The sequence below is a fragment of the Gymnodraco acuticeps genome, unplaced genomic scaffold (assembly GCF_902827175.1).
Source record: "Gymnodraco acuticeps unplaced genomic scaffold, fGymAcu1.1, whole genome shotgun sequence".
Classification (NCBI taxonomy): domain Eukaryota; kingdom Metazoa; phylum Chordata; class Actinopteri; order Perciformes; family Bathydraconidae; genus Gymnodraco; species Gymnodraco acuticeps.
In genome coordinates, this window is record NW_022990082.1 from 1,618,517 (window position 1) to 1,641,845 (window position 23,329).

Here is a 23,329-nt window from a genome sequence, read left to right on the forward strand (position 1 = left end):
CTGCCACAGAATGACAGTGCTGCGTTTTGGGACAGTAAAGGCAGTGAATAAAATGCTAAACTCATGCGTGATTCAAATTCAATTATGATAACATCATGACCTATTATTGTACTAATTGGATTGTATCGCATTTTATGATATGCCTGTGTGGCAATAATGTGCTTGTTTGGGATAGAAGTCTGTAGGCATATGTGAGGTAGGCCTACAACAAGACCATAGAATTATGAAATCAAATATTTTTATGCTGAAGCATAGGTAAGGGTGATTAATTGTTCTCATTTAAACTTCTTACAATCTTTACCAATAAACTTCAACCTATATATACAAAAATAGACATACATAAAAAGTAATGTATCAATTTGACCCTTTTGTTTTAGATGTTTAACTATCTATTACAGATCATAAGTCAAATGTCTATGTGAGTTCCTGCATTATTGACAGTCCAAATAATCAAATGTGTGTACTTTCATTACAACACTTGCATTTGCAAAATAAATTAACCATGGTAGTATCTTGTCATATGAGTACCTTATCTTGGCATGTGTGTACAAGCTGTATTTGTCATGAAGCTTCTTTGTGTGCACAAGTCTCTGTATTTCTACATCCATATGAGCATAGGCACCTTTATTCTGGTAGTAGGTACTCTGTTGTATTTCTTGTGTACCACTGTAAACCAATTTGAAACTATTCCATAACGACACCTAGAGTAATAGATAATGATTCTGAATGTATAAATGTATGAGATCATCACATGGGATGACGGTTGCGGCAGAACAGAAATATTGGTTACAAGGTAGACTTTTTCTTGGATCTGAATTACCGCTTCCTCTTGATCTTCATGTGACTACAGAGGACCCTGTATAAGCTTCACGATCAACATAAAAAAGACTTCAAACTTTTGCTGTATAAGAAGAATACCAAAGTAGCCCCTCCACCTTCCTGTTTTTCATTTTCCTATTCTGAATTGTTGTCCTTGGGGTGTATCTGGTGAGTCTGCTCCTGAAGTGTACCCATGGACACAACATCATGCTGGCATATGGCTGGACTAACTAGCTAAACATGTCAGAACAAAGCATGTAATCTGGTGTTGCTGTGGAAATTCCTGTGGTTGTCCCCACTAACTGTGAGCCACCTATTATTCTTAGCTAATTGCAGAACTGTGCAAAAGAGGAGAGAGTCCTTAAAGTGTCTCAGGCTTATTCTATCTGCTCTATGGGACCGGCTATAATGTAAAGGAGGCCTAAGAGCTGCAGCCTTCTTCTTTTTGTCTGTCACCTTTACACCATATTTTAGAGTTGCGGGAAGAAGATGGACCAAGATTATTATTGTCATCTGGGACAGCTCAACAATTATTCATAATAAGCACAAACCTGTTCAAACCTGTTTTGTTTCTACAGTTTTAACCCCACAGTATACAAACACTGCTGAGTGTGTAGACTTTTTTTACTATTATTATATTTTAATAAAACACAAGCCGTGAATAGATTGTTAAACCCACTTTCAAACTAAATTAATCACACTACATATTGCTTTTGAAAGTTTATTGTTTTGAAGAACCACAATATTTTTGTATTTGTTTTGGTGGTGCATAAGCCACATAGATATTAACATTGAACAGGCATTCTCATATATCTTTCTTATGAAAATCCTTTCTTGTTGTGCTTTATATTATAGTATTTTGCCCCAAAAATTAGATGCAGATAAAGTTGAACCGCATATATTTTCTTGAGGAGCCTAAGCAGTGCAATATCATGCATGAAAACACATTGGAAAACTCTAGCACACACATGTCAAACTCAAGGCCCGGGGGCCAAATCAGGCCCTTGGTGGATTTAATTTCGGCCCGCAGGATAATTTCTAATTACTATTAGATCTGGCCCGCCGGTATATTGCACGCACACCTTCACTCAATCCTGAGGATTTCCTCAGCTCAGAGCCTGAGCCCAAACATTGATGAACTTGCACCCAAGATGAGATGCCAAGTATCTGGCTTGAACTAGCATCACAGAGCAACACAGAGTTTCAATGGATGTTTCCTTCTGCACTTTTTTCCTTGAGACAACAGGGCAGGTTTGGTTTTTTCTTTGAGGAAAATAGTTTTTTTGAAGCTGTTGTTGGCCTGTGGAAAAATGTAATCATAAGAAATGACTCTGGAAAAGCTGCAGAGAGCCATAAGAAATGAATGCAACTGATTCATGTTTAATGTTGTTTTTATAGGCAATCATTTAAGCTTTGTTAGTTCCAGGTTTGATATGTGCAATAAGTTCATTTCAATAAGTTTTGCAATAAACATTGAACTAGTCCGGCCCTCGACTAGTACCTATTTTTTGAAATGTTGGCCCACTGTGTATTTGAGTTTGACACCCCTGCCTAGCACCACCTGCTGTCTACTTATAAAACATGCCTACCACTAACTCACGATTCAATTTCTTCCTATTGTTTTGCCTGCTGATGTGTTAGACTTCAGTGATATGACAATTCATGTTTGGCTCCAATACAAATAATAATTAAGCATCACTACCCATGCACTGAATGGATTGACAAACAAGCAAAAACAACTCTTAATTTAATAGTATAATGTAGAGAATATGAAATGAAATCAGCCAATTACACATTTTCAATCTTATTTTTATTGGAAAATTATTGAAAACAATGTAAGCATTAAAAACATATGCATTGGATAGAATATGGCTAGTACTCAAGCTAAACTGTGTTCTTACAGAGTGCCTCAAATACCAAGCATCCAGATTTCTACATAGGATAGCTAAAAATACATATCACACTTTACTAAATTGACTTTATAAAATGTCACTGTACAATAAAGGTTCAACGAGTGGCAAATCTATACAAACATACTGTAAAGAAACCATTTAGTAGAACTATCAAGACAAATTAAAATATAACAAAATAAAATAAATTTGCATTTTTGAATATCTGAAGAATACCGCAAGCTCCAAAAGGCTAAACCTGATTTGTAAAAATGAATACAACAGGGAAATCGTATAATATGGAAGTTCAAAAAAATCTGGTAAATGTGTTGCTTTAAAGGGTTTGTGGCAACCCCAAGCCACCAAATGATATAAAACTCAGAAATATTTAAACATTGGAGGCATATTCTGGTCCAAAAAGGAACTGCACACAGTGAATTGTGCACCATCCTAATACAATGTACACTGCCAATTTATATCGTGAAACCTTTCAATTGATTATTGTGTGAAAATATATTACAAGAGGTCACTATTCTTCCTACTATGGATTTTGTGCAAAAAAAAAAATCAACCAAAACAAAATGTATTGTTAGCAACCCAGTTCAAAAACTATTGTACAGGGAGTCCAAATCAGTTACTTCCATGCATGAAAAAAAACAAAAAGGATCCATACAAAAAAGGCAAGGTGTAAAATATTTACCAACAGGTACAAAAATATCAACATGAATAAATTAATTTCTTCTACATTTCTTTACTGCCCTCTATCTACCCTCTTCTCTTTCCAACAAATGGAAAAAGAAACCTGGCAAACGTAGCGAAGGCTCCTCTTTATCTGAGGCGAAGAAGCTCTTCCTCCGTCGCTGTGTGTCCTCCACCACTCTGATCAAGAGCCCACACCTGCCCTGCATCCATGCCGTCAAGAAGTGTGAAATACATGTACAACAGAAGTTGTAACTGCTTTACAACAAATAAAGAAGGGATAGCAGACAATCAGGAAGCAATCGTGAGAAGCTAATAAAGTATAGGCCTGAACTCTGTGACCTGCTATAACCTGTCCTCTCAGATCTCAGCTGCAGTGGTCTGATGGCAGGTTGTTAGGCATCAATCTGCTGCTCGTGATAATGTACCAGCTACAGACACATGTGAGACAGAAGGTCTCTCATAGCAGGCTTGCAAGGCTGGTGGTCGGTCCGTTCTGAGCTTGGATCTGGACAGGAGGAGGGCCATCAGTCCACTGAAACACACAGAACAATACTTTTAATATCAGCACTACAAATCCTAATGAATCATATGGCATGTTATCTTTAGGAGGTGAATCTGTTTCACATACACTGATGAGGTTGTGCTCGGGGAGGCTGCAGGCAGCGATGTGGTCCTGCAGCAGCTGCTGGGAGAAGTTCTGGTGCATCTGCGCTGCTTCATGGGCATCCATGTTGTTCCCGAGGGCCTTGTTCAAGTCTGCAAGCACAACACATGGTGAATGTCTCCCTTCAAACACAGCTTGTTACAAGAGACCAGAGAGTTTGTGCTTCAAATGTGATGCTGAAATATTCTCACAGTAAAACCCTGCAAAAATCTTTTTTAACAGATACCAATCCTACGAAGGTAAAGGGATTAGGGAAAGAACTGCATGTACCTTTCAACAGCGCTGAGGACCAGAGCTGAACAGACATGTCAGGGATCTTGCTGGCCAGCTGCATGGCAGGCACAACCATGTTGTTGCTTTCCTAAAGACAAAAGAGAAACCTTTTAGAAAACATAATGGGTGGGAATCACAAAAATCCTCACTTTTTAATACTCTGAGCTTACACCATAAAACATTAGTTTGTCCTCCGCAATTAATCATTTGTACCATTTTGCTCCGAAAATGATAAATAATCTGCACAAAAGTAACTCTGAACCATGAAATAAGCTTTTGTAGAAACAGCAATTACTTAAGTCAACGGCTCATTCGGCCTAAACTCGAATAATAAGTTGTTACTGGGCATGTCTGTATTTACCAACAGACGCCTCATTAACCATTGTTTAAGGTTAATTTAGTGAGCTCACAAGGGGGGATATAAGGCATGGATTCAGAAGGATTCATTAGTCCTTTGTTATTACATTTTAATGAGATAGGACTAATGTTTCCAGTTTGATGACTTGAGTTGATTATAGCCAAATTAGAGCTGGATGTAAAATCAGTTTGTGTGCAATCATAACGCAAACTGCTTTTGTTGTTATGAGCCTTACTCTGTGGTTGCCCAGGACGTAGAAGATGTGGCCCAGCAGAACCAGGGAGCAGGCGGTCAGTCTGTTCAGATCCTCAGCATTAGACATCTTCAGGGTTTCCCTTAGGAAGCGCCTGCAACACAATCACATATACATGTTTAAATGTGTAAAAAAGGGACAGGGGTGATTGGAAGCTGTTTTTGCATGAAAACATTTCAGATTTGACATACTTGGCCTCGTTGTAGCGTCCCTGGAAGAAGGACAGCAGTCCCCTGATGTAGAAAGCTGCAGCACGGAGGCAGTGGGAGCTGAATCCAAAACAAACAGTGTTGGAATATATAATTACCAGAGAAAATATTGAACAAATGCATTGCTTTAATGTATTGTGCAGTGTTATATGTACACATCAACTAGAAAGCATCTTCCGTCTCTTACCTTACTGGGAAGTTATGGTCTGGGTTTATTCTCTCTAGGAGGCTGTACAGCTGAAAAATATACAAAAGAGGGAATACGTTTTAAACGGCAAATAATAGTTATGATGTAATGGTTTGTCTCCACTGGGATCGAAGGAGAAGACAAGGATCATACATTCATTTATATGCATTTTATACATTTCAAAGGACGGTCCTGACATTTTAGCTGAAGAATGACCTCACCAGCACCATCTAGTGGACAACCTATGAAGTGGCAAACCTTTCTACATTACAACATCAAACATAGTATATTTGGCTTTACTGTGGCAATCATAATACAACAACAACAACAACAACAACATAAATATCTGTTATAAGCCAGCCTACTTAAAGATGCAAATCACAAACATGGTTAGGGGTGGGGATCGAGTTGCAGATCAATCAGATCACTGAATCAGTCGTGCTGCATGCCCCAGTCAAGCAACAGTTACATACTTTAACACATTTTTACAGTACACACGAAAATCGTCTCAATTCCCATCCCTAAAGAAATTATATAATTTACAAGTGATTCTTTGCATTACATTGTTGTAATCAGACGTGACCGTTATTACTTCACTGACCTCTTGGTGTCGGTTCCCTTCCCGTATGTAGACACTGGCCAAGTTGGTGACAATGTATGTCCACAGCTCCTGGTGTGTGGTGAGCTGAAACACAATCAAATCTTTGAGATAAGAGGAGAGGGCAGCAGCGGATGAAAAGAAAGAAAGCAGATACTGGTGACATTATCTGAGGAGAGGCAGCTAATTCAAAGTGTACTTACCCGCAGAGCTGTGGTGAACTGTGCCTCTGCATTATCCATACAGTTCACTGAGATACAGTACAGACCCTGGGGTACGACAAGAGGAATAGATCGACCATTACACATGTTCGTTTGTAACAAAAACAGGGATAAAGTGACAGTTGGACAAAATGTGTTTGCTTTTTTAGAATATAAGGTCCCCAAAGTTATCATACTTTTACTTATGTTTTCAATTGAAATGTAAACAACTGTATAAAAGAAATGTTTTCTTGCTATCGCTAACAACTGCTAGGACTGTATTAGGAAATACAGCTTTTAGATGCGCAGCGCCGCTAGCATGGAACAATCTACAAAAGGAATGGAAGCTAAGCAGTTTGATTCCATTTCATGTTTTTAAAGCTAGGATAGACGCTATACAATCAGAAAATATTGGTGTCTGTAAATGCTACTAGTATACAAACTGTAGTATCATATAATGTCCTTTGTTTTCTGTCATGTTTGTATTAATGTTTGGAACTAATTGAAGCAGGTCACCATTGTAAAAGAGGTCTATGATCTCAATGGGTTTTATCTGTATAAATAAAGGTTTTGAATTGAATTGAACATCGGCTACCTGTCTATTTTCCTCATATATCCCTCTATTAAGAAACGTTTGAACTCCTTAAAAATGTGGTATTTGTAAAAGTAAATCCCTAAAGAAGACCCAATCTATCCAAAACAATGTATTAACACAGAATGTCTAACACTAAGAATGGCTGGATTTGTTTTCAGTGGGTATAAAAGGGAACACACTCGTTTCCGTTTAATGTGACTTTTGTTACTTCGATTTGTGAGCATGACCTGAAACTTTCTAATTAGTCTTTGGATGGCAAGAGTAACCCAGAGGCCCACACAAATGTTTGAGAGGGTTGAAGGCAGAAATACTCACTAGTAGCGTGTGAAGCTGCGCAGCGTGGTTGGTGAATAACCTCGGGGACTGTTGGCACAGCTGACACACCTGCGAGATCTGGAGGAACACAACAGAGAGTCACCTTCACAACCCCATTCAGGTCTGCAAACAGAGCTGTTGGGCCGGATCTTTTTCACACTGCCGCATATTTAATGCAAATTAAAAAAACAAGCATAACTACATTGACAGTTTACCTCTTGCAATGCAGTTGCCTTGTGGCCCGTGACAAGTCTACACATGATGATGTGCTCCAGTAGAATAACTTGAAAGGTAGAGAGGATGGGGCTGCAGTCCAACACTGAAACATGGAGGTAAACATTCAACGGCTTACAAAAAAGAAGTGGTGCAAAATCACAGTTCCACATTATAGTAATCAATCTTGATGAAATCTGTTTTAGAGAAGCACAGGAACACATTGGGTAACTCACTTTTTAGTTTCTCTAGTTGCATAAGAGCCTTGTCTGTGTACTTCTGAGCTTTCTCCAGATAGCCTGCTTGCATGGAGTGCATGACTGTCACCTGAAAAATTAGAGGGGTTCATTTTAGACACAAATGAGTCAAATAAAACATACAGTAATGCACTTCTTCCTCACATTAAAGTAGTTATTCTGCTTTGAACAATCAAAGTTATGTTTAATGAGTGCCTTCTACAGAAGTATGAACAGTGAACAAAACAGTGTGCATCCTTTATCAATAACAAATACAGGGTTCTTACACCTTTTCCAAAGTCAAATTCAAGCACTTTTCAAGCATTTTCAAGGTGCATTTTCCAGCTTTTCAAGCATCTTACAGCTGTTTTAAAATTACATATTTATATACACATACTTATACTCAAATGATTATTTCCCTACCTCACATTAAATCAGATGTTCTTTATGCTATAAACAACCAGATATGTGTTTCGTGATGGCATTCTACACAAGGATGAACAATTAAAAGAAAACTAAGTTTAATATTTCAAAATTAGTGATCTGTACGTAGAATAGGCCTCCCATATAACTAGTCTGAGCCAAATAACTTTTCAATACATTATTGATTACTATTTTTGAGGTACTTTTAGGTTGGCAGTAAACATAAGTCAAAGGTACATGGTGTACTCACTACAGTTCAGAGGTACATGGTGTACTTCTACTCACTACAGTTCAGAGGTACATGGTGTACTTTTCCTCCACTACAGTTCAGAGGTACATGGTGTACTTTTCCTCCACTACAGTTCAGAGGTACATGGTGTACTTTTCCTCCACTACATGTATTTAATACCTTTAGTTACTTCACAGATGTGGATGAATGATGTGAAATCTAATCAAGTGTTGAATCAGACTTTAGTTCCACCTGGAGTAAATCCACCAGCTACCCTGGAGTATACAAAGCCATTCAAACTAGCTGCACCTTCACCAGCTTTGAGAACACTTTACTGATCAATCATTATAAAAACATATCATATATATTATTCTGAAATGGACCAATCTGCACAACGACTAATTTTACTGTCGCTACTTTAACTATATTTTGATGAGAATACTTTTCTACTTTCACTTGAGGAACATTTTGAATGCAGGACTTTTACTGTGACAGAGTATTCCTACACTCTGGTACTTCTACTTTTACTAAGTACAAGATTTGAGTACTTATAATTTCACTACAAGATCTGAGTACTTGTACTTTTACTCAAGTACAAGATCTGAGTACTTATTCCACCTCTAGTAGCGTATTAGTCTGAATTGTAGCCACAAAATCACGCAGAGCTGCATACAAATAGACTCACAATGGTAACAAGTGGAAAATAATATTTACAAATGTGTACAATGATTTGTAGGTAATGCTACTCAAGACACCTGACTTATACATCTTCAAAGGAAGACTGTGTTCATTCTACAATTACATGGGATTAAAGCTAAATGTAGTTTTACTTGAATAATACTTCAATTTTATATAAAAGACAGTTTGTTTTCATCTGTTTTCAAATAAACAAAGTATTGGCTTTCAGAATATTAAACTTGTTTCGGCAAATTCAGATGATAAATACAACTTTGAAGCTTCGACATAATTACAAGCAGAGAACGGAGTAATGTAACATCACAGCAAGCATAACAACAGCCGGTGTTTCTTGTGAGTGTTTCCCCGGTACACAAACGCAAAAATACACAAACACACTCGCGAGCTTCCCCCAGACCAGTAATACAAACGAAAATGTGTCTTCGGGTCAATGTGACTGATTTCGATAGAGCAAGTCACATTTGGTTTAGGCACGAAACATACTACCAGTAGAAATGCATTGCTTTCAAAATCGCTCTGTGTCGAATCAAGAGATTATATTTCGTGACTATAACACGAAATGCCGTGAGTGCTTCATCCTCTGAACACCACAGGATGGCGACTGTAACGCACATAACATAGGTACGCTCCTCTGAAATGATTGTCCCCTGCAATTATTATTATCCCTCAATCGAGTTCGCTATTCAGCTCGCTAACGTTAGCTTAAACAAACGTAACATGCAACGTTAGCCTAATCTAAAATGCTCTACTACGGCGCAGTAGCGTAGGCAGAAATGTACTTTAGGGTGGGCCTGTAAAAAATAGGGTGGGCCAGATTTTTCTTCTGCGCATCAGAAGCTAACAACAATCCCCGCCGGTACCGGTGGCAGATTACTTTTAGAATACTTTTGGAATACTTTCTTTGTCCATAACAGATGGGTATGTTTTGGTGAACAGGAGACACGTATTTTACTGTTTTAATGGCTTATCAAGAACACAAACACGACATCTTGGTGTCATTCTGGACAGCTCTCTCATCTGCACCCCACATAAAAAACATCACCCGGACTGCATTCTTTGTACTGTCTTAAAACCTTTCCTTGGAATATGTTATGAATTGTAAGGTGTCCTTGGGTGCTTTGAAAGGCGCCCCTAAATAGAATGAATTATCATTATTATTATTATCTGAAACGATGTAATAACTTTTACAACTGTTTCCAGTCACTTGCCCCATGCATTCAGCAGCAGCAGGCCATTCACTTTGATTTTATCCCGTTATAAATGTCATCATTTCGACAATAAAGAAATGCTACATAAACGTTATCTTGCACATTTTATCTAACCATCTCCGTTTCTAACTTTCAATATATTTTAAAAGAGATCTCTCTCTCATCTGCGTGCGGGGGCGGGGCCTCACAGACACGTTGCATCTCTCTCTCGCTCACAGACATGCTGCAGCGCTGTGCAGTGTGCACACAGTTCTGCTGGGTAATGAATATTACATTTGTGAGGAAACTTTTCCACCAATAATTCCAATAAGTATTCCAAAATGTATTCACTTCAGGTTTACGAAAGTAACTGTAATCAGATTACTCGTTTTTCAAATGTAACGCCAGCTGAATACAGTTAGCCTACTTGATTTTTGTATTCTGATTACGTAACACCGTTACATGTATTCCGTTACAACCCAACCCTGTGTATATCTCTCCGGACTGTCCACCAGCAGATGAGAAACACCCACCTCTCCGCCTCTTCCAAGGGACGAGGGAACCGTGCGGCAGAGTTTCCGTTAACATTTGTTTTCTTCCGACAGCCCAGCAGCAGGAGAGGTGGGGAGAGGGAGGCGGGGCTATTTAATCGTTATCAGAAAATGATCGTATAGATCGCTGCTAGATGAGGGCAGTGGGGGCTCTTCTTGGAGTCTGGCTTTTAAAAAAAACCCAAAGTTCATTAGTGAACTTTGAGCCATCATTTATTTTGCAGGCAGCTCTCTGCCTCTCTCACGTTATTATGGCGCGCGCCGGAACCAACAATCAGTTTTTACCGTAAATGAGTTTGGTTCAGAGAATAAAACACATACAACATTAATTAAACTCAATATTTGTTCACTTGAATTTCACTTTGAATGCTTGGATATTCTCAATGGGTGAATACATTTTTTATAATAATAATAAAATAATACGAATAAACCTTTTTTTTTTTTTTAATGACACCGAAGCTTTCTCAGGGTGGGCCAATGAGTAAACTGGGTGGGCCTGGGCGCTATGGTGGCTACGCCGCTGCTACGGCGTACCTTTCATGTGGCTCGCCAGTGCAGACTCTTGCATCGTTATTTGTTGCAAACTTTGCAGGAGGCTACTCGTGGGCTTGACTCTCGTCTTAGCCATGGCTTGTATTTGTCTTCTGCTAGCCAACGCTCGTTGAAACTGCAACCTCCTGGCACACAGTCATCTATCACTCTCATCAGAATGCCCAGGTCACACGTAACACAAACACTTGCAGGTCGCGTGCACAGCACGGGAAGGTGCAGCGGAGCTGTTTTAGAAGCGAAGCAATTCTTTTCTTTTAATCTAAAAAGCTAACTATTCAGTCGGACAGCAATTTATTGTAAAAGTAAAGCATTTACATTTTCAAGCACTTTATCTCAATTTCAAGCACCATTCCCAAAATTCAAGCACTTTCCCCAACCTTGAAAACACCACGTCAAATTTCAAGCATTTTCAAGGATTTCAAGCACCCGTACGAACCCTGCAAATAGTAATAGAACATGAAAAAAGTAAATATTTTAAAAATGCTTCCCGCAGAAACTGTGATCCCGACTGTGGTCCTCTAATTGAGGAGAACACAATCAAAAGTAGGGTAGGTTTGGTGTGTTAAGCTGAAGAATGTTGTAGTTTTTTTCAAAGATTTTTGCTACTTTGACAGCAGGTAAATGAATGACATCCCTGGTGTTGTTTACGGAGATCGCAACTTTTATGTGGCAAAGAAAGAGAAGTGGCATTACCAAATAGACGAGGACACACATGTGCTCCTTCGGCAGCCAGTGGAACAGGTCGGCTGGGTTGCTGGGCAGAATCTCATCATCATGGAGTGTAGAAATGGTCTGGATGCACTGCTGCAGCTGCTTCAGACACGGCTTCACACTCTTCACCTGAGGGGACAGAGACATGACAATATATAACATTCCAGCTTCGAGTGGTTTTAGACGACTTGACTTTATAATGGGCTTATCATCCTTAATGCAATCAATGTATGCATGCATGCTGATCAACAAGTTTAGTGGGTGTTAATCAACAGTTTTTTAAACCCCTATGAACACGTGCTCCACTTTAATTTAAACGTTCAAGCTAGTTTCCTTACCTGACCAGCATCCAGGTAGTGTGTGACCTGTAGGACCAGGAAGAAGACCCTGAGGGACTCCTTCTGGATGGGGTTTCCCTGCCAGTTTTCTACAATGGTTCCGCACAGTGTGAGCAGAGGATGCACCTCTCCAAGCTTCCTCTCCATTAGGAGCAACTAGAAGATAAAGAAAATATATAAGTGGTTCTTTGTTGTTTTGTTTTCAAGACACATAATAAAAACAACAGCCAGTATTACTGCTGGTTTGATAATAAATGTATTTATATAGACAGAAAAATATACATGTAAGAAATATTTGGGTAGCGTTGGAAAAAATCCTTGTTTATACTGCCAGTACAAAAACCAATACAAAAGTAAAGTAGAGTGGACAACTTACCATTCCTTTACTGAGGAGAAACAATGCTCTGAAAAAGAAAAAATAACAACTTAGTAAGACTTTTACAATCAACCAATATTGATAAACACTTTTTGTCATAGTTGTTTTGGAAGCAAGGGTTAAGGCTGTACCAATTGAAACTACTAAGTACTTGAAACTGGTGAAATATGTCTACTGTAACCCCCTAATCCCACCAGGAGCGTCTGCGCTGCGTTGCACTGCGGCGTTTTTAGCGATCGCGGCCACTCTAGTCAATGGGTGCTATTCCACCAGACACGCTGCGCCGCGGCTCGAAGCGTCCCAGAAGCTCCTCGCCACAAGGAATTTCTAAAATATAGGATGAATCCTATTTTTGACGCGGCGCAGGCAGGAAGTGGAATGTTCATCCAACAACTGCGAGGCTGCACACACGACGCTCCGCTTCCGCAACGTTTTGAAACGCGCCTGGTGGGTTAGGACGCAGGAGGAGGTCGCAACGCGGCGCAGCCGCAGCCACAGCGCAGACGCTCCTGGTGCGATTAGGGGGTAAGAGAGGGTTGTACTTATTTCAAAAGAAATACTGAAGAAGAAATGAAGAAATAATGCATTGGAAATGTAGAGATGTTTTGTCTCAATGCATATTAGGGGTTTGAAATATAAAAATATTGAAATGTAGGATGTACAATTTGATATAAATTATGTTTCCTTTATTTAGTGTCAATTGCTGTATGGTTTTCGGTTTTCCATTTCTTGGTTTGGAATTGATTAGATTACACTTAATCTCCCTTGTTCTTTAATAATTGAGTTTTAAGCTGCCTATATTAATAGTAAACTTGATCAAATGTGAGGCACCATATTCTAACCACTTATCGCATTAAATATGGAGCTCACATAGTATGGACATTTACCTGGTGTATTCAGACCCAACCACCCGGGCATACTCAGCTCCAACACCCAGCAGGTCACATGCTGACACCAAGTCTTTCTCCAGTGTATGAAGTTGCTGAAAGAGGCAACAAATAGGAGCATTCCTGTTATTACTGGACTCTTGCAATAGTTAACTAAAACATAAATAGTACAAGTAGCACACAGAAAAACCACTATTCTATTATTTTGCATGTATACATACCGCCAACTGGAACAACAATCTGCAGTGCCAGTATGGTGTTTGTTGTGAAATCTGGATGGCTTTGCGCAGGAGGGGTTTTGCAGAGTCCACCAAATTCTGAAAATGCATTGAAAGGATCAAAAATCAATAATAAATAACAATACGCAGCCTACGCAGAATGCACCACCATGAAATCCCATATATATGACGCATATCAATTTGACTTAGTGTAAGGAAGCGATGAATGTATGCAGCCATGCTAATGTTACTTTTACCTCACAAAATGAAATGAGCAAAAATGATCTTACCTGTTGGCAGAAGAGTTCCGACAAAATGCTGGCAGCTTCGAATTTGACATCTTCAAACTGAGGGACTTGTTGAGATATAAACCACTGCAATAGAAGAAATGCAAAATGTTAGCTGGTTAATTTTGTTGGCGTTTGCTCTCTTTATAAACCAATAATAATTCCATAGAGCGGCTTATTTTTCTAAGAGCAGGAAAAGAGCGAAAGCGGTCGACCCAAGGCCGTACATTGAATAAAATGCTGCTAAAAAGTCGTAAAGGTATATCTCCACACATATATAACCTCCCTGGATTAGCAGCTATTTAAAATGTTCCACAGTTCGCTGTTTTCTCTGACTGCGGCCTACACCCGTCCCCCCGTCTGCGCTGCATCCCCGCTCTTTCCTGAATCAAACCCCCCTCACCGCTTTCTCCAGGTGGCTCCGGGCCAGCTCGCTGTTCTTGGTGTGGTGGTAGAGAACCGAGCCCAGCTGAAGATGTGTTCGGGCCTCGATTCTCTGTGGAGGCTTAAACTGGAACACAGCCTGTAGACAGTGCACACAGAGCCTGATTTTGGGCGGACTGGAGGTTCGGAAATGCTCAGCAAAGCCGAGCAGGGCGAGGTACCAGCGCTCCGGGGCCTCTACGTTTGACGCCATTTTCCCCGACAACAACAAGTTTTTCAGCGCTATGGCCACACTCGCGGGTTGCCAGGTTTGGTCATGTAGAACCCACGAGCAAAGCGACGAGAGCCCGAATATATTGCTTTTGTTTACTTTTATTATTTTCAGTAAACATTTTATCATGCATGTTGGACAAACAAGTGTTATTGGTATTGTTCTCTGCATTTTTACAAGAGAATGAAAGACACTTCTTGTTAATCTATTTTTTTTATTTAGAGTGATGACATTTGCATTTTTGGCAAGTTTTAAGCATTATGTTATTCCTGGTGTTAATTTGACTTCTACGTTTTAAGTAATTTCCAATATTGCTAGTATTTATATATTGTTCTCTATTTTTGTTTTAATTGCATGTTGTTTCAATCTTGCTATGTAAAGCCTTGTAGGGCAGCCTGTCTGGATGAAAGGTGATATATTAAAAAAGGTTGATTAGTGGTTGAATATAATACTCTGTACCTTTACATTATCATAAAATAAATTTTCAAAAGTACCTTGGGGGCTTCAATATATTGATACTAGTGCTTTGAATCATTTCTTGAAGACCTTAGTTATTTTTGTTATATTGAGAAATATATATATGCCTCTACTGAGTTTCAACAGAATGATGAATATTTGCTATCTCTAATACCAAAATCTAAAGTATTTATTTAAAGTAAATGTCATTATTTAACCCTCTGAAATTGATAATTAATTTAATGTTGTCGGTTTACAAAGCATGTGTTGTATTTATTTAAGTTACATTTGACTGTGGTTTATGTTTGTGTGGAAACTGCTCTAAAAATAAAATGTTCTCACTGCATGAACAGCAGTATTTAATCAATGCAACAACCTTTGAACACCGTTAAATGTTATATATTAGCGAAACTGGCAACTCAATGTTGAAGATAAACTCGCGAGATTTCCTCCGAATAACGTGACTTGCTGATGGGTAATGCTGTCCACAACACTGGCGTACGTGGTCCCAGTTTCTTTCTTTAAAGACCTTGAAAAGTCCACATTTATCTAGTGCGCAGAACCAGACAGCTGCAGCATTTCTTCGCGGGCGTCGTCTAAAAATAGACTCACACTCTGCTGCAGCTTGGCACCTGTCGTTTAAAATCATCTTCCGAAACGTTAACAACAACAACAACAACAACAACAACAATAACGAGAAAAGAGCTGCAGAGTTGCAAGTTGTGAGAGCGACATACCAGCCTCCTGCGAACAGAAATGTGCGCAAAGATCTGCAGGGCACAGTGGCGACAGATCACATCGTAGAATTGTAAACAAGGGGTCCTTTTAAACACGAAGGTAACAAAATAGAGCATATTATCATCAATCAACATCTAGATTTAACTGCATTACTGCGTATGCATGTTTATTCATTATTACAACTATCATTCGCAGATGATCTATTTGAGGGGGTTTTTTCTGCGCTTATTTGTTTGAGGAAACTGACATGTGGACCAAATCTTGGTTGAGAAATATAAGCGGTGTGTTCAGATGTGACGGAAAGTAAATGATTAACCAGCAGAGGTTTTGTAAGGCTGTTTGTGTGAGGCGTGTAATCACGTCCTCACTTCATGAGAGAGGGAGTGCTACACGGCGGGGCTGTTGTGTTGTTAAATAAAAAGTGTTTTCTCTTTGCTCCTATTTATTTGTTCATGTACATTCGTCTGCAGTGGGGTTTCCTGAATGAGTGACCGAGTGTCCGACAGCCTTGGTGATCTGTGAAGGGCACCCATGGCCCACAGTGTGACCGACCATCAGAGCCCTCTGCCCGTGTCCGAAGCCACCGTGCTGGCCCCCTCCGGCCAAGCACAGGTGAGCATTGTTTCTCCATGACTCACTAGAATATACTTGCTGTGACACGTTTAAACAGCTTGAATGTGGAGATAATATGCACTACATTTATGCCTATTAATGACTTTGTTTACAAAAGCTTTACCACCTGGTCAAATTAGGTTAGGGTGTCTGTGTTAGCTATTATAGCTAAATGTTACACGTTTAACCTCGAATTTTGAAAGGATATTTCATTTCATTTAAAAAGGCAATGTTTTTTAGAAGTTACTATGAATTGTTGTGGTGTAAATCCTTTATGATGGACATTTAAACATGTATTCTGTGTGACTCTGAGACTCCTCTCTGTGTAATGGAGCTGTTGCTGTGACATACAGTAGTAGAGCCTACACAGACTTCCTAAGGACATTCCTCTAACAGTGCATTGCTCGAAATAGCCCGAAGGTGCCAGATAATCTGAAGCTGGCCTTGCTTTACAAAGCAGCACTGTGAATAGTGTTGAATAAGAGGTATCATGACAGCTGTTTCATTTATTTGGAGCACAAGGTTAGGGTTGGTCAGGGGCTATGCGGGACACATTTATCAACATTTTGCTATTAATAAAACTTAAGCTCTTACAATGTTAAGACTTTATCAGGGGCTCGAATACACCTTCATTTCAAAACTTCATGGAAAGTGAACTGCAGTTTACCTCAAAAGGTATTTGCAACTAGGCAGGGAATGGATTATATATCCTAATCTGTAATAGTTAAAGCAGAATTATACATGTAAACAAATGAGATGCAAACTGTATTCAGGTAATGAGCTGCGTTTTGTTTGTTATTTGTGCAAACTGCTCTTCTTATCAGTTAGTGGGATTTTTTTATTGGGTTCAATTGTCCCTTCCAGCAAAATAAATGGTCACGGACACAAATACACACCCACACACACACAGATTCAGTAGTGCAGCTGTTGGTTTTATCTTGTGTGATTCTGTCATAAGGGTTATGTCACTAACTTTGAATCGACATGATATTGTGGCAGTAACTTTGCTGAGGGATACACACAGGAATGTGTGTGCTGATAAGAAATGTATGATACATTTTTGTGACGGTCAAACAACCACATAATGACAGATAAATGATTAAACATACTTTCCTTATCTCCACTAACAGAGTAACCAGTGTAAGGTTGCATAGAGTTATCTGAAGGGTCAGTGTTTATATAAGTATAATGTTACACAATGTCAATGTGATGCAAACTTGTCTGTGTGTCCAAACAGGACCTGAGTTCCAGATGGACGGCTGTGGACTCCCTGCTGTGCGGGGCGTTCGCTGGAGCTGTTGCCAAAACAGTCATCGCACCTCTGGATCGGACCAAGATCATTTTCCAAGGTAAGAACAACATTCCTCACTAATGCTCCCTTCCAAATACAGAATCTAGTGCAGAGTATGGGCTACTGTATAGCAAGTGACTTACATTCTGAAGATAATGAAACTACTGTTTTACTGTTTACACCAGAGTTTTCACTGACTGTTGCAACTCTTCTTAACTCATTGTTAATCCTCTTAGTAGATGTTTAGCCTGCTTGGGAGAGTGTGTTATAACCTGAGGTTCACTGTGTTCCTTGTTTTGTTTCACAGTGTCCTCCAACAGATTCTCAGCTAAGGTGAGTTCAGCTTTGAATCTTTTAATATGTAGTTTCACTGGCCGAGTTATAATGCAGGATTTTTTAATGACTGTACTTAATAAAAACAAATAAAAATACATTTGGTGTGTACAGCTTCTCATATTAATATTCCTTACATTTATACGATTTTTAAATTGAATATTTGTGTATTTTCTTGACTGAAAAACCAAGAAAACAAAAACAAACAAGTAGGAATTTTAGGAATCAATATGTTTTTTATAATAAACAATTATTAAATGATTGGTTTATTCTTAAAGATCAATAGAATAAACATCCCTTCATCCGTCTAAGCTCTCATATTATTTGTTATGCCACGTTACAACCACGCTAATCCTCGCATACACATTCATTATTAAAGACAACACTTGATTTCGCACCTTAAACATATTAAGATGATCATGATTGTTAGATGTGGAAAACATGAAGGGATTGTATCTCAGCTCCTGACACGACATATCCACTCCCTGCAGGAGGCGTTCAGGTTCATCTGCTGCTCCTACATGAAGGGCGGGCTGCTCAGCCTGTGGAGGGGGAACTCTGCCACCATGATCAGGGTCATGCCCTACGCTGCCATCCAGTTCACCTCCCACGACCAGTACAAAAGACTACTGGGGGGCTACTACGGCTACCAGGGCCAGTGAGTAGAGACATTGTCAGAATCAAAATCAGAAATCCTGTTTTCTTTTGTTCTACAGCACAGAAATGTACATTGTTACAACAGCAAAAGCATTGTGAGGTTAAATGCAACAATATAAATAAAGAGGCAATCGCCATGTCATACAATTTTTAAATAAGTACATGACCAATGTAAAAATAATGTCTTTCAATAGAAATGGTTTATTTATTTAGAGATAAAAATAGAAATGTTTTAAGTAATGTTAGCAGCGTGGTTGTAGGGATGAAACAGTGGGTTGTTGTTTGTTTTTGTATATTTGTTATTATTATTATTATTATTATTACTATTATTTACTACAGATTGTTGTGTTGTTTGTTTCAGAGCTCTGCCTCCTTTCACACGCTTCCTGGCTGGCTCTCTGGCCGGCACCACTGCTGTGATGTTCACCTATCCCTTAGACATGGTGCGAGCCAGGATGGCCGTCACAGCCCGCGAAATGTAAGCACCCATCCGCTGTCTGTTACAATCCAACATCTGCTGTGGGGTCCCTCTCAGCTCAGATTCACCCTTGTGTGTATTAGTCCCATTGTTGTCTTGCCTTTTACAATTAAATTGACTTTTGCCGTTCATTGCATTTATTCAGAGATGGCAAAAGTACACACATCCTTTACTCAAGTAGAGGTACAGATACTCGTGTTTAAAAATACTCTGGTAAAAGTAGAAGTACTGAATGAACTTCTTTACTCAAGTAAAAGTAAAGAAGTATGGGCTTTGAAATGTACTTAAGTAAAAAGTACCCATAACTACCAACTGTTTTAAAGAGTACCTGACCTCCCTTTATATCAATAGAACAATAATGTCATTGTTGGCTAATGAATGTTTCGATGCTGAACAACGGCAACATGACAACGTTCTCATTGGTCCCTCTTCTTTAGAGAAGACTAGGAAATGATGGTTTGATAGTGTTCAAATCAATAGGCACACAATGACTCTAAATAATAATGATCACGCCACCAAACACACATTCAAACTAAAGTAATAAACCTTTGTTGAAAATGTAAGAAGTAGAAAGTACAGATATTTGTGTTAAAAATGTAAGAAGTAAAAGTAAAAAGTCGTCAGAAAAATAAGTAGTGGAGTAAAGTACTGATATCAGAAAAATGTACTTAAGTACAGCAGCAAAGTATTTGTACTCCACTACTTCCCACCTCTGTATTTATTACAATACAATGTGTTATGTTAAATGGTAGAGTCTGGTATATAAGGTCTTTGCTGACCCTTTTTCTTTGGACAGGTACAGCAACATCATGCATGTCTTCATGCGGATCTCCCAAGAGGAGGGTATCAGGACCCTTTACAGAGGCTTCACTCCCACTATCATGGGTGTCATTCCATATGCAGGGATCACATTCTACACCTTCGAAACCCTCAAGAAGATACACGCAGGTACTGATACGTTTGTTGTTTTATAATGTCTACATTCATGTCCTTAAAGTGCCATTTTACATATTAAGTTGAATAAAATAAGGTGTCATTCATATCTTAAACTCTTATTGTTTTGTGTTTTCTCTCACTTTAGAAAAGACCAAGCGACCGCAGCCACACCCCCATGAGCGCCTGGCTTTCGGTGCCTGCGCAGGCCTCATTGGTCAATCTGCCTCGTACCCACTGGATGTGGTGCGTCGCCGCATGCAGACGGCCGGCGTCACCGGGTCAGCGTACGTCACAGTCCTAGGGACTATGCGTGCGATCGTAACACAGGAGGGAGTCATACGTGGGCTATATAAAGGCCTGAGCATGAACTGGCTTAAAGGGCCCATTGCCGTGGGGATTAGCCTCTCCACATTTGACATCACAAACGACCTCCTGCTCAAAATGCACCAGATAGGCTTCTCTGCTCACTGAATCATTTCAAACAAGGAAGAGGAAAAAGCGAAGACGGATGTCAGGGAGCCGTTTAACTATCTCACATGGTATTAATATGTTTGTGCACAGTCAGAGCTAGGCCTGCTGCACACTCCTTTTCCCTTCACAGTGTCAGAGGAGGGGAAGAGTGGACAGGAGATGCACGGAGGAACACAGTTTCTCACACTCTGGTAAACAGGATTCACTGACAGAGAGGGTGAGGAGGCAAAATGAATTGTCTTTAAATCGTTATTGACCCCACGTTGCCATCATTGTGGCTAAAGTAAATAACAAGTGAACAGTAGACAAAGAAACATTTTGTTCTTGGAGATTATGGAGCACTTGTTTGTGTTGTGTTTATAAGATAATGCTTGCACTTTATTCAACCTACAATGTTCTTTCAAATTAATCTGGCAGAATCAACAGAGAGAACGTGTTTGTAATGAATTGCATTGCTTTTAATTGGAGGGGACATTTTATTTTTTATTTTAATCAAGTTGCTTTGTTTTTCTTTGATTATTTTTAAATAGTCTAATCGTGCAGGGGTTGATTTTTTTTAATGAAAGGAGTTATGCAATATCTTTTTCTTAAAATTTCAATTTTATGATGGTGCATCTGTGTGTTGAATTGAGATTGAGAAAGTTGGTGATCATGTCAGCAGGACTGCACGGTTTCACTGTCCGTCCATCCATCACGGAGGAGGAGGTGTAGTATTAAAATAAGTGGTGGCTAATCATATGATAAATAAATATATAACAGATTTCTATGTGATTACTATTAGGATGTCAGTTGTGTACTGTGTCGCCGTTGTTGTGCTTTGACTTGACTGTAAAGCGTTGCTTGCCTGAAAAATCTGCCAAAGCACTGAACAAAGGCATGCATTTAATGTGAATAAGGAGTTCATTTGCTTCCACTGCTATGTACATTTCAAAGAGACAGTATTTCCAAAGATGTACGTTTACAGGCTCATGTCAAACTGACCCTTCAATAAAGTATCCATCCACAACTCTGAGCAATGCTTTCTTCTGTCCACTTGAGGGTGCCATGTGATAGGCAAAGCTCACACCACCAGCAACACCACAGAAAAGACGTGTCTTAGATTGGGAATCAGGAAAAAACTCTGGTTTTTACTGACAGCCCAACAATCTTACATGTTTCGGAACTTGTGGGTTACCTGTTTTTTTTCAGACTCTAAATACGCACTTTTTCCCGACTCTGTAAATGACCCATCACTGCAAAATAGGATTAATGTTTGTTATTTTGAGAAATTAAAAAGTTCATGGGTGGAGGAGCCAGATACCCGCTATTAAAAAATGGCGACAGATAACCCACAAGTACCTATTTGTCGTTTCTTTTTTATGTAAAAATGTGGTCTAAACACATTACCAATAAATGAACGATGTTTTGAGTGTATTGCGCAATGTTCCCCTAAGAATGTGAAATTGTAGTTGGATTTAAATGAGCAAATTATGATATTAAATATCTTATATATAATGTTTTAATTTTTAGCACATACATTGGATCAGAGAGAGAGAGAGAGAGAGAGAGAGAGAGTGTGTGTGTGTGTGTGTGTGTGTGTGTGTGTGTGTGTGTGTGTGTGTGTGTGTGTGTGTGTGTGTGTGTGTGTGTGTGTGTGTGTGTGTGTGTGTGTGTGTGTGTGTGTGTGTGTGTGGTGTGTGTGTGTGTGTGTGTGTGTGTGTGTGTGTGTGTGTGTGTGTGTGTGTGTGTGTGTGTGTGTGTGTGTGTGTGTGTGTGTGTGTGTGTGTGTGTGTGTGTGTGTACTCTCTGTCAGTAGATGGCAGCATTGAGTCTCTGCTCTCTGTGCACGAGGACCATCATGGTTAGTTCGGCTCCGATCTCCTCATGGCCTGAACTTGACCTGCCCTCTGCTCTCTGAGACACTCTTACTGTTATTGAACTTTTCTTTGTTTTATTTAATTTGAACAATTCTGAGAAACAAATCTCTTAATCAAGCTTTTTATTTCACAATCTATCAAAACATGTTATTTACACTACATATGAAATGTATACTACAAACCTTACACACAATACATTGCTTACATCATTTATTTATTTATTGGGTTGAATTCACATTTTAGTTTTTTACACAGATGTTTGATGTCAAAATTATGTTTGAATATAATTTTTAACTGAATCTTTAAAATGAAATTAAAGCTCTTGAACCATCATTAGAAATATATTTGATTTGTATTTTTTATATATCTGTTAAAAAGCAATTGATAAAAAATAAATAAATAAAAACTAGTAACAAATTCAACAAAATACCAAGAAATAACTACCAATTATGAAACCTTTTTCAGCAACACATTTATTAACATTTGTAATCACATCATGTAAATAAATAGCATTTTTACACTTCCATTAAATAAAACAAGACTGAGGTCACCACACACGTAAAAAAATCCTGATATCAAAATGATCTTATTTTCTATGAAACATTACTCAAAACCGCACAGGTCAAAACATTTTTATTTATCAGTGACATTTCTGAATAATGTTTAAAATGAATACAAATACATTTGTAAAATGGTATGCTGCATTCAAAGGTAATCATATTTTCCGTGCTCGTCCTGTTTTGCTGCACCGGTCAGTGCGCATGAGCTGTGACTACATCTGAATATCAGGTGAGTGTGTGCCTGCTCTGTCGCATTGGTGATCATTAACCACCTGAAACCGCTTCCTGTCTTCAGCAGCTGCTCAGAGCCGTCTCCCCAA

At 39.0% G+C, this 23,329-nt stretch overlaps 2 protein-coding genes across 2 annotated transcripts; one reads left to right on the top strand and one right to left on the bottom strand.

Annotated features, from left to right (window-relative positions):
* Positions 1-2,607: 2,607 nt before the first annotated feature.
* Positions 2,608-14,654, bottom strand: mau2 (MAU2 sister chromatid cohesion factor). The gene is made up of 18 exons (XM_034216311.1): positions 14,370-14,654; positions 13,970-14,053; positions 13,683-13,778; positions 13,462-13,556; positions 12,575-12,602; positions 12,199-12,354; positions 11,843-11,989; positions 7,512-7,602; positions 7,278-7,381; positions 7,063-7,140; positions 6,156-6,221; positions 5,956-6,039; positions 5,355-5,404; positions 5,150-5,227; positions 4,941-5,052; positions 4,345-4,435; positions 4,039-4,166; positions 2,608-3,942 (listed from the first exon to the last, which is right to left on the bottom strand). The coding sequence occupies exons 1-18, from the start codon at positions 14,601-14,603 to the stop codon at positions 3,868-3,870; spliced, it is 1,797 nt and encodes a 598-aa protein (XP_034072202.1). The 5' UTR covers positions 14,604-14,654; the 3' UTR covers positions 2,608-3,867.
* An 899-nt stretch (positions 14,655-15,553) lies between these two features.
* LOC117546103 (mitochondrial coenzyme A transporter SLC25A42-like) lies at positions 15,554-21,599 on the top strand. Its single transcript, XM_034216192.1, has 8 exons — positions 15,554-15,914; positions 16,286-16,427; positions 17,665-17,776; positions 18,026-18,051; positions 18,543-18,709; positions 19,070-19,186; positions 19,983-20,134; positions 20,268-21,599. Exons 2-8 carry the CDS (start codon positions 16,347-16,349, stop codon positions 20,591-20,593), a joined length of 981 nt encoding a protein of 326 aa, XP_034072083.1. The 5' UTR covers positions 15,554-15,914; positions 16,286-16,346; the 3' UTR covers positions 20,594-21,599.
* The last annotated feature ends 1,730 nt before the right edge of the window (positions 21,600-23,329 follow it).